Source organism: Notolabrus celidotus, chromosome 7 (assembly GCF_009762535.1).
Source record: "Notolabrus celidotus isolate fNotCel1 chromosome 7, fNotCel1.pri, whole genome shotgun sequence".
NCBI classification, from domain to species: domain Eukaryota; kingdom Metazoa; phylum Chordata; class Actinopteri; order Labriformes; family Labridae; genus Notolabrus; species Notolabrus celidotus.
In genome coordinates, this window is record NC_048278.1 from 1,247,387 (window position 1) to 1,259,680 (window position 12,294).

Genomic DNA, 12,294 nt, shown 5'->3' on the forward strand with positions numbered 1-12,294 from the left:
CGAAGGTATGTCCACTGCTTCCCGTTTTGTTCTTACGTTATAAACTATTTTTAGAGAAATATAATCACTCGTTATTTACGAGCTGCGCTGGATTAGAGGTTCATGTATGTTTTGAATAATGATACACTCGGCTCTGATTCTGTTTCCACATGCATTGTAAAGTGACTTAGAGATTGTAAAAGCGCTTTCATCCTCTTTATTCCTTCGACACCCCGTGTGAAGTGTGAAGTGTAAGTTAGCGTGAGGCTTTCCCTGAGAACATTCCCTGTAAAAACAGAGACCCCCCGCTGCTGGTCCGAGTTGAAATTACAAGACAGTCTGTCCTGCACATGGGACTGTCCGTCAGGTCGTTGAGCCAGAGATCCAGGAAGAGGAGGAGGGGCGGTCTAAAATGTGCAGTTGCAGCACAATGGTAGCCGAAATACGACTCTGTGATGTGACAAGCTGAATTTACAACTGCTCTCTGCAGTGATGTAAAAAGGAACCTGAGGTGTTAAACGATGTCCACTGGCGAGCTGGATGATGAATTGGGTAGACTAACTGCTTTTGCATTTACAAAGATGCAACAAAATGTTTGGTGAAAATAAAGTAAAAGGGTAAAAAGGTCACTAAGTGGAGTTAAGATGGTGCGTGATGGCTGCTAGTCTCCTTCTGCAGGCCTCCGAACTACAACATCCAGAGTCCTAGCTCTTAAGATGTTCTGCGTTTGCTTCCCGTTATGTTTGTAATAGTTTTCTTACTCTGCTTTGGACAGAGGTAGACGTTGAAAATATGGTGGGTGTGAGTCAAATGAAAATACAAACAAGTGAGACAGAAAGGATCCTAAAACCATTTAAACACCTACGCTAATTTAACTTATTAATGTCTTTAAAATGACTTCTATACTTTTCTTTGTACAGATAGTATTTTTATTTTTATTTAGAATTTTTAGATCAGATTTCAGGTTCCTACAGTACATTTCTTGTCCTTACTGTCTTGTTTTCAAGTATCAATGTTCCAATCACCACGTCAAATTCCTTGTGTGTGCGAGCTCACTTGGCAATGAAGCTTTCTTGATTCTTGAATAAATATTTAGTTGCAAAATTGGAATAAAATTGAAACTTAACTGTGTGAAAACAAAATGAGATTAAATATCTTTCATCTTCCCTTGTTGGTAACACTTTACAATAAGGGTCCCTTAATTAGCGTTAGTTAATGCATTATTAAGCATTAATTAACAGTTTAATAATAGTTTAATAATCGTTATAATGTATTACCTAACATTAACTAACACATTAATTAATGCATTAATAAGCAGTTAATTAATGTCCACTGCTCAGAGTTAATTAATACATTATTAAGCATTAATAAAAGTTACAAAACTTAATTAGTTAACCATTAGTGAATGCACATGCATCACTTAGGTAACACATACACTGAAGCAAAATGAGTTGAAATGTAGTTGAAGCAACACATATAAAGAATTTAACACATTTTATTTAGAATAAAACAGATAATCACAGATAACATCTCAACTGGCACAGAGAAGTACGGTGGCCCTGAGAGCTCACAGCACTGCAACTTAAGAAAACACATGTAAAAAGACAAAACACAAGCAAATTAAGAAAACATCTTCATCAATTTGACAACACATGCGCAGCATTTAGAAAACGCGATGCAAAGACCACAACACAATGCATTAGAAAAAGCGCTGCAAATAGACAGCAACACAACAGAAGTGTTTCCAGAGGACACTTAAAAGTGATGCACACGCTTATGCTGATGCTTATGAGGCAGTTTAGCATTTATAATGTGTTACTTAAGTGATGCATGTGTTACACTTTACAATAAGGGTCCAGAAAGCATTCACTAATGGTTAACTAATTAAGTTTTGTAACTTTTATTAATGCTTCATAATGTATTAATTAACTCTGAGCAGTGGACATTAATTAACTGCTTATTAATGCACTAACTAATGTGTTAGTTAATGTTAGGTAATACATTATAACGATTATTAAACTATTATTAAACTGTTAATTAATGCTTAATAATGCATTAACTAAGGCTAATTAAGGGACCCTTATTGTAAAGTGTTACCCACTCACTCTGTAGCTTTTTGCATTTCACCATTAAGTAGTATTTACCACTTCATACCCGATCATTCTGGTATAAAGGGAGAAGACAAAGGCGGGATGAGAAAAGAAGGTTGTGGTACTTGGCAGCTTTGAGGGATCTGTGTGAAATGTGTGACACGTCTGAGGCTAGTCAGCTGACAAGTCTCTAAATCCAAACAAGAAAACTTTCATTATCACTGCTGCTCCACTGCCAAGAAGCTATAAATAGATGCTCAGAGGAAGACTGCATCAAGAAGGGAACACAACATGATGTGATATAGTGATGAAAAGTGAATTGGTAAACATTTGGTTTAGAGTTTACTGCAGGTTTCATATTAGAAACCTCATTTAGTTGTTGACACCGATACCCAAGCTTCTAGCACCAGGGTTGGAGTGGAGGACTGAGGTGGACCTGGGCAGACAGCTCCACTTTCCAGGAGAAATCTGCAGCACCACCCATTGGCCAGACCTGGTTCTATGGTCCTCGGCAGGAAGTTCTGCCCTCCTTGTGGAGCTCACAGTGCCATGGGAGGAGGGGTTGGAGGCTGCCCACGAGAAAGAGAGGGCAAAATATGCAGATTTGGTGGCAGAATGCAGGAGGATGGAGCATGAAGCTCTACCCAGGGGAAGTGGGGACTAGAGGCTTTGTTGGAGCTTCAACAACACAGCGACTCAAAGACTTGGGGTGACAGGAAGCTAGGCCGCACAAGGCAACCAGGGAGCTCTCAGAGGAGGCCAAAAGGGCAAGCTTCTGGCTATGGCTGAGAAGAAGGATTAAAATATGGGGAGCGAGCAGCTCCTGAAGAAGGTTAGCTGCAGGGAGTGTCAGGGAGACGTCCCTGTTCACTACCCCGCCACCAGGAGATGTTCTGGGCTAAGGGGCGAAACACCTATGAGCGGCGGTCCCCAGCTGATGACCCTGCAGCTATCTAAAACAAGCACCGGTGGAGGTGTGGCAGGCCGAGGGTCATGCAGGAAGAACATCTACCTGACAGTTTTGCATCAGATGACTTGCACGGGTCATAGAAGTCATGGTGTCATTTTTATATACTGGTTTGGTGTAAGTCTGAATGTTTAAGAACTGAAACATTCATGTGAAGTAGTTTTTTCTCTAAAACAGGTTTTTATTTTTTACTCTGCAGCCGTTTCCACCCAGAAAGGCCACACCAGGTCGAGTCATTCACATCTGCAACCTCCCGGAAGGTAGCTGCACTGAAAATGATGTCATCAACCTGGGACTACCTTTTGGCAAAGTCACCAACTACATCCTCATGCGCTCGACCCATCAGGTACAGTAATTTACTGTATATAAGCACCAAATAGAGTTCCAGAGTGACAGCATATTTATTTTCTTGGCATTTATGCACGAGTTATGAAAGTATCTCCGTCTCTAGATGTTTACTCCTCGAGTTCAAACCTAAAATGTCTTGCTCGCCGAGTGTTTACGAAGAAGGTGTCAAGTCAAATATTTTAATATCTCTCTGCATTCTTATGGACAGCTGTTTTCTGCTGCAGCTGTCGTATGATATCATGTACTTCATCACAACTTTGTGTCTGCTCAAGTACTACTACATGACAGCTTACTCAGGTACCTAGGTGTCAATTATCAGAACTGATCTGCAGCATGAATATCACCACTATCAGCTTCAAAGCATTCTAAGAACGCGGTGTCAGTTACACGGCCTGAAGTGACTGTTCCCGTGATTTATGACAGTCATTTAACCTGACACCTGATGATGATGATTTTTCAAGCTTCACTTGCATCCAGGCTGACACCTGAGATTTAAAAACCTGTGTTTTGTTTTTTGTTTTTGCAGATGTGCTTCAAGAAAGACTGTGTAACTTTCAGATGGGGATAACTGTTAATAAGTTTCTGTTCCCCATCAGGCATTTCTAGAGATGGCGTATGTTGAAGCAGCTCAGGCCATGGTTCAATACTACCAACTTACTCCAGCTACGATTAACAATCAGAAACTTCTTATACGAATGTCTAAGAGGTACAAGGAGCTGCAGCTCAAGGTAAGACTGTAGATCAAATTAAAGAAGATGTGATGGCTCTTTTCAAATTTCATTCTAAGCTTACATTTATTTTTGTGTAGAAACCGGGTAAGGATGTTCAGTCGATCATCCTGGATATCAGCACTCAGCGAGACAGAGATGAGATGCAAGAACTTGAACAGTAAGGGAACTTTAAACTCTCCTGTTTTTCTTAGAGAAGCCCAGTTCCTTCAATGTTTTGGATGTCAATTCAGATTGTGGGTAAAGTTTCAAACTGTGAGGCAAACATGTGTTGAAGTAATTCCAGGATGAGACGACAGGCTGTTCAAAAAGTCACAAAAGAATTAAGAGACAGGGACACAAGACCTGCCGATTGGGGAATCTCCTTAAGGATCAGCACCTTCAAGTCTGAGGCCATGGTGCTCAGTCGGAAAAGGGTGGCTCGGCCAATCTGGGTCGGAAGAGAGTCCTTACCCCAAGTATCTCGGGGGCTTGTTCACGAGTGAACATGAGATTGACAGACGAATCGGGGTGGCGCCTGCAGTGATGCGGACGCTGTACCGGTCTGTTGTGGTGAAGAGAGAGCTGTGCCAGAAGGCAAAGCTCTTGATTTTCCAGTCAATCTGCGTTCCAACCCTCACCTGGTCATGTTCATGAGCTGTGGGTAATGATCGAAAGAACAAGATCGCAAATACAAGTGGCCGAAATGAGCTTTCTCTGCAGGGTGTCTTGGCTCAGCCTTAGAGAGAGGGTCAGGAGCTCAGACATTCAGGAGAGACTCAAAGTAGAGCCGCTGCTCCTCCAGATCCAGAGGAGAAGGATGAAGTGGTTCGGGCATCTGGTCAGGATGCCTCCCGGACGTCTCCCTGAGGAGGTGTTTCGGGCATGTTCGTCTGGGAGGAGGCCATGGGGAAGACAATGGACACACTGGAGATTATATCTCTCAGCTGGCCTGGGAACGCCTCGGTATCCTCCTAGAGGAGCTGGTGGAAGTGGCTGGGGAGAGGAGTGTCTGGGCTGCTGCCCCAGCAACCAGGACCCGGATAAGCGGAGAAAGCTGGATAGATGGAATCTCCTTAAAACTTACTACATACAACAGTAGAGGAGGCTTCCAGAGAGCTGGACAATTGGAAGAAAGTAGGCTCGTGAGGGGAATCTTAAAGAGACAGCTATCTAAGATGAAGTGAAGACACCAACCTGAGATAGATTTTGGGCTGTAAGCATGTAAAACTACTACAGCGGCACCACATAGAGCCTAAAAATGAGCTTCATTATGTTTGTATGGACAAAACTCAAGGTAATCATTTGCAGGTCCATCTCTTTGTAATTCACCATGCAATCATTTTCTTGCAGGTACATGCCAGAGAGGGCTCGCTCTCGCAGCCCTATCAGCCGATCCCTCAGCCCTCACTCCCACAGCCCCAGTTTTACTTCATGCAGCTCAGCTCATAGCCCCCAGGCGGCACAATGCCGGGGTCCAGAGAGGGGCAGCAACGGCTTGGGTCCCCGCAGAGGCTCTTGGGATTGGTCATCACAGTTAAGAAGGGCTGAGGATGAAAGGGAGAGAGACGACCCATGGAGGAATGGAGGCAACATGGATGATGATCGGTCTAATGGACGGGCAGCCGAGCGTTGGAAGGCTTACCAGAAACCTGTCGATCACATGAGCTCGAGATTGACGGATGAGCGTGGGGGAGCGGAAGGAATGAGGGGCAACAGGGACAGACACCCCAGAGGAAGCCCTCAAGGCATGGCTTTCAACTCTTACAGGAACATGGAGGATGACTTCTACGTGAAGGAGCAAATGTACAAATCAGACAAGCTGCCCAGACCGCTGTATCAAAAGCACGATCCAAAGCCAAAGAGAAGGGACGGGAACGACTACCACAGCAGATCGAGGCACTCTGAGTTTGAGATGACTGAGGAGCCGCTTCGTAGGACGCAGGATGACAAGAGGCCGAGTTCACCGGGCAGGGGCAGGAGCAAGAAGTCAAGCAGGAGGATCACCTCTGCAGATAGATATGAGAAAGAAAATGTAACTGACAACACTGTGAGTAACTTTGTAATGCACATTTCTGCTGTATGCAGGATTTATGTTGCTCATTAATGTAACAACATTTCTTTTTCTCAGGATCGCCAGTCAAAAAGAAAATCTATCTCGCCTCTGAAGAGCAACGATGCAAAAGAGGCTGCCGACTGTAGTAAAGATCCAGATACTGTAAGTTAGTATTTTGATCTTTGTTGATTTTATTCCTTAGTCAACTATGCTTTCTGCATCCATTTTGAACTTAAGGTCACTAAAGTTTAAGTACAGACTAACAGCTCTTTTTTTGACCCATTTTTTAAGGTGAAGGAGTGTGAAAGTGAAGATGACGCTGATGAAGAATGTTGGTATCCCAACAACATGGAGGAGCTGGTCACTGTAGATGAAGTGGGAGGAGAAGATGACTCCATTGTTGAGCCAGACCTTCCTGAGTTGGAGAAGTTTGGGTCCTCCCTCAAGGAGTCTAGAGAGGATGAAGCAGTGGTGGAGCATGTATTAACACCGACCTCCTCCCCCCTGGAGGTCCAGGAGACGTCTACCGAGGAACAGTCCCGTACAGAAGCTGGAGGCCCGACAGAAACAAACTCAGGGAATATTTTAACCGCGAGCAGTCCTGAAGACCCAAAACTCAGTCCTGTGACTCCTGAGCCAACAAAAAATAATCTTAGTGACTTTCCCAGTGAGGAGTTCAAGGCTGCTTTGGAGGAGACGTGTTTAGAGGATCACGACACTAAAAGTTTGTCACCAGAAGAGCAGATGGAGAATCGTATTCATATAACAAAGGACAGCAGCGTGGCGGAAATAGGACAGGAAGCTGAAACAGTCATTAATGACGTGCAACAGAGAGATGAGAGTCTTAAAAAAGGTACAGAGATTGTTATATGTTCGTGTGTGAAGTGACAAAAGCATAAAACATTCATTTATAGAAGTCATAAAGTAAATCAAAAATATGTGCATTAACCTACTGTACCTCTTATATGTGCCTTTTACAGAGGTTGAAGCCCTTTCACCTTCTCAAGAGCAAGACAAAGCTGTCAGTGAACACAGCATCCCTTTGGGTAAGCGTAACAAGTTTTATTATCATACAATGCTTTGATTTTTTATGTGTACACTACCAGTCAAAAGTTTGGAAACACCTTCTCATTCAAGGGTTTGTATTTATTGTAATGATTGTAAACACTGTAGATTAATACTGAAGACATCCAAACTATGAAAGAACATATATGGAATTATTGAATGAACAAAAAAGTGTTAAACAAAGCAGAATCTGTTTTAGATTTTAGATTCTGTAAAGTAGCCCTCTTTTTCCTTCATGACAGCTTTGCACACTCTTGGTATTCTCTCAGTCTGCTTCATGAAGTGGTCTCCTGGAATGGTTTCTAATGAACATGAGCCTTGTCAAGAGTTCATTTGTAGAATGACTTGCCTTCTTAATGTGTTTTTTTGTTTATTAAACCTTTATTTAACCAGATAAAACCCATTGAGATCAGGATCTCTTTTACAAGGGTGACCTGGCCAAGAGCCAGCAGCACATCATAAAAACAGTTACATGAAAATGACAATACTAGTTAAAACATACAATTTATAGATGCATAGTGTTTTACAATAGGAATAAGAAGTGCAGAGGCTGTAACAAAACAACAAACAGTAATTTAAGGTTTAAAACACAGGCACTGTTCGGTGCTCTCACACTGTCTGTCCCTCAGGACAGAACGGAAGGCTCCAAGTGTCATAAGTTCAGAGAGTTTCAATTTAGTCTGTAGAGCATTCCATGCCATCGGGGCAGCAAAGCTGAAAGCTCTTTTTCCAAACTCAGTCCTTACCCAAGGAACAGATAAAATAAGAGTAGTGCAAGACCGCATGGTATAGGAACCGATTTTTCTCTGCAATAAAGTGTAAAGTGTTTGAGACCATCAGTTGTGTTGATCAGAGGTAGGGTTAGTACACAATGGATAGCTCTATTTGACTACTGTTGTAATCCAGATTATGGCAAAACCAGATTATTTCATAGTTTTGAACCCTTCGGTATTAATCTACAATGTTGAAAATAATTAAAATAAATAAAAAACATTGAATGAGAAGGTGTGTCCAAACTTTTGACTTGTAGTGTATGTGCAGATCAACTCATAAAGGATCCAAATATCTAATGTTGATAAAAACTCTGCCTGTATCAAAAGCAGTCTTGCGGCACTTGAACTGATCTTTATTTAAACCCAGATACTTCTTGGAGTCTTCAGTCTGTGGTCTGAGTCCTAAAGATAAAGTTGTGTCATGCACACCATTAATAAGAGCACTGACAACCTGTTGCATTAGCACTCTAATTGGCTGGAATTGCTTGGCCACTTGCTGACCTATTTCTGTGAGAAGGTTGTGAAACGCACCCCTGAGGGAAGAGTATTTATATTATCATTAGAGCTAGAATGACACGGCAGGCAGAGCACATGGGCCTGCCGCTGGAAGTCTTGCATAAGCCTGGGTGCATCATAACAACAATGGAGCTCTGTACAGACACCAGAGGGAGGCTATTTCTGTCGTATGAGGCCCTGTCCATTGATAGCATGGCTGAGACTGATTTAACACTGATGACTCATGTGGTTGGTGTTGAAATTTTCAAAAATGTCAGATTTATCTGGTTTGGGAATCTTAATAACAGATATGTGTTGGATAGATTTAATTACCCAAACTTCAACACTGTGAATATTTGATTTCATAATTTAATTTCATCAAGGTGTCACTGTTTAATCACCTCTGTTCACCCTGTTAGTCGTGCTGTTGGTTGTGACTTTGTTTTATTTTGTTGAAGCTTAATTGCATAGAAAGAAGTTTAAAGCATTAAAAGTATTGTGCTCTGTTGTCCAACAGGAGTGGAGTTTATCGTGCCGAGGACAGGCTTCTTCTGTAAACTTTGTGGATTTTTCTACACCAGTGAAGAGACTGCAAAGAGCAACCACTGCCGCAGTACTGTACACTACAGAAACCTACAGGTACACACTGCACAGCAACACACAGTCCCATTTGTTTGTTTTATTTTATGTGTTTGTTTATTTGGATCCCCATTAGTTTCTACCAAGGTAGCAACTACTCTTCCTTGGGTCCACTCATGCAAATATATACAATCCACATACAATTACATTGAAAAGATCCAAGTCAAAAATAAAACAAAACAGCAACAAAAGAAAACAGTATCACAACAATAACATACAATACAATGAAAAACAATACTTGACTAAGCTTAAAAGTAAAATACTTTTTAATAAAATGTCACACTAGTTCATACTCTGACCAAAACAATTAATACTACCATTACTACTGATAATATCAATAATACCAACATAACAATAGCCTGCCATTGACCTCGACAACGATGGTGACTCAAAGAATATCAGAATTTAGTCACTCTTTCCTCACGACTGAGATGAGCATGCCAGTCTTTGCTGGGGTGTCAATTTGTACTGCATGTGTTCACACAACATTTCCCTGTGCCCTCGCTTTCACTCCTTTCAAATCCAACTTTGTATTAAACGTCTGTATTTCTACATGCCGACTGTACTCAGGACTCAGCTCGGGTGGGTGGTCCACATACAGCGATAGTTTTTACACCACCTGTTTCTGGGTTGGTGATTAATGTCTTCACACTTGTACATTCAGCACATTAATCTTATGTTCATGTTCTTGACCTTCCAATAATAGACGTCTTGTTTTCATAAGTCTCATTTTCTCATTTTAAGATATCAAAAATGAATTTTGAAGACTAAATGGCAGAAGTCGGTCAGTAATAGACTGCACTGTAACAATTACACTCCTTTTTATGCACAAAGGATTTTGAATATTTGCATCCAACTTTTTTTCTAAATGCAAATTGTTATTTGCAAAACTCACAATTTCTTAAAACACAAATGTATTAATTAATCCATAATTATTAAAGTTTTGTATCATTATTTCATAATTTATTAACTGTGATTTTTAAGGATTTTTTCACTGCAATTAACTTTTTTTTTTCAACTGAGATTTCCTCGTGTTTTGTTGCTGTTTGTTTAAGAAGAACAGATCCCAATTGGCTCCTGGAACCTAGTATGACACTTTTAAAAACATATATTTTATAAACTCTGGTTAATGATCAACATGTGATTCAAAATCAAACGATACAAACTCAGGCCGGTGGATTAAAAACAAAAGCAGTGATATATACCAGCAGATCAGAGTACATCCAAAGACTGAAAATGAATGAACATACACATCGCATGTCAACTTGCAAAGTGTATTAGGTTTCCAAATATTGGCCATTCAGCAGCGAGCAGACTTGCATTTGTCTGGTCCTCAGCAGCGCAGCTGAGGCACGCTTGGGAAGAAGTGGTTCCTTAACATTTGATGGATTACATTACAAGGGGGAAAACTGTTCAAAACATTTGTGCTGTCCATCAAAACGCTGCATGTGTGAGTATTTTAGATTCACTTTAGATGATTTTCCTACATGATAATTTATAGGTCACTGAGGAAAAGGACTTCATCGTTTCAGTTTAGTTTACAGATTTTGTGACACTTCTTAATCTAAATTAGGAAATTCCAAATATTTGTCATGATTGTGTCCTACAATATCGACCACTGGACTCAAAAACTACTAATAAAATATTGAAGCGGTCATTTGTTTTGAAATTACACAATTATTTTCAACATGTAGTTTGTGAAAAAGACAGGTCAGATGTTTGACTTCTATCAAAATGTTTCTTTCTCTCTTTCAGGTTTTTATTTATATATTCTAGAGAACTCAAAAATGACTTTGTGTTAGCATAAAAGACTGTTCAAAAATGTCATCATTTTAAAATCTGTTTTCAATAGGTTCCTCTCTTTCCTCCACTTTTCCACAGAAATACTTGTCGCAGCTCGCAGAAGTAAGCCTGGCAGGCGCACTCCCTGACCCCTCAGCCGCTCAGTGACATCCGCCTGACGTCTCAAACCTCGTACGGCAGAGAGCAGCGGGGGGGCACGAATGTGTGCTATGAATGCAAGACTGTTGTCAACTTCAGCAAAGATAATGTGACACATGGAGGCTGGGGAATGTGGAAAGTTGCACTGGGTTTAATAATTGGGCTGCTCGGATGAGTCCATGTCCGTGCTGTTGATGCTCTCTATATTGTACATAACAAAAGTGTACTGTTTAGTGAGGCAACTATATTTAAGTACAGCTTTTTCTTACATTTGATTTTAATCTATAGTGTGTAATAAAGTGTATTTGTTGTTCTTGGAATTAATTGTATTGTGATGAAGTCTCATAACTAACAGGAAACAGCTTTACAGTGTAGACATGTGTCCATTTTTGAGTTTAAATCAAAGACACTCATCCCAGCAAGTGATACATTATTAATTTACAATTGTAAAATGACTTGAACTATGTGCCAAGGAATGTTTTACTCAGTGAAAGAGCTGAGACAGACTCAGGTAAGATGTATTTGTTGAAGAGATTTTAATGTTTAGCTCATTAAAAAACATTTACATTGTTATTTATATCTGTATAGGCTCCTGCTGCACAATATCTGTCCGGTAAAATGCAAATAATCTGGATCGATAACACAAATGTGCAAAAATATTTGTCAGTAAGCTCTGATTTGATCTCAGTCCATAACTTATAATGCCTTAAGTATTGAAAACCTTTATCTGGACCATGTATTTAAGTAATCAGAGTTAACCAGGTATCAGTGATTTATTCAGAACCATTGTCCACCCTGACTGTTTTTGTATACTGTGAATTGAATACTGCGGCATCAGTGATATTGTTTTATGTGACAAACTTTTCATATGATTTTTGATTTAAGAAAAAAACTTGAATAAACAATTTAACCTTTTCTCAATACCTTATTTTTGTCTTTCTGTCAATGAAGTGATATATGTTGTGAGTTGTGTGCGCTATGCAGTGTTGAGATAGAGTCATGAATTTTCCCTCAGCAATGGAAGACCTTTTCTGTCAGCAAAAATAAAATGGAATAAAAATAAAACTTGAAAAAAATAATATTGGTATATCATAATAATGACTAAGTATCTCATTATTATGACTTACTATCTAATAATTATAAGACACTTGTAAAGGTCTTGCCAATAAAGACTACACTGTAAATGGTAATGGTTTTAATGGTAAGAGATAAAACAGTATTTTGGTGGTTTTGT

The 12,294-nt window shown here is 40.3% G+C and overlaps 1 protein-coding gene across 1 annotated transcript in view; it reads left to right on the forward strand.

Annotated features, from left to right (window-relative positions):
• Positions 1-11,911, forward strand: part of rbm20 (RNA binding motif protein 20) — a 69,993-nt gene extending 58,082 nt beyond the window's left edge. The window contains exons 7-15 of the mRNA XM_034687244.1: positions 3,236-3,382; positions 3,981-4,112; positions 4,193-4,272; positions 5,445-6,141; positions 6,223-6,309; positions 6,439-7,000; positions 7,128-7,193; positions 8,998-9,119; positions 11,001-11,911. Coding sequence (XP_034543135.1) covers positions 3,236-3,382; positions 3,981-4,112; positions 4,193-4,272; positions 5,445-6,141; positions 6,223-6,309; positions 6,439-7,000; positions 7,128-7,193; positions 8,998-9,119; positions 11,001-11,069 — 1,962 coding nt within the window. The 3' untranslated portion in view covers positions 11,070-11,911. The remainder of the gene's footprint in view (positions 1-3,235; positions 3,383-3,980; positions 4,113-4,192; positions 4,273-5,444; positions 6,142-6,222; positions 6,310-6,438; positions 7,001-7,127; positions 7,194-8,997; positions 9,120-11,000) is intronic.
• The last annotated feature ends 383 nt before the right edge of the window (positions 11,912-12,294 follow it).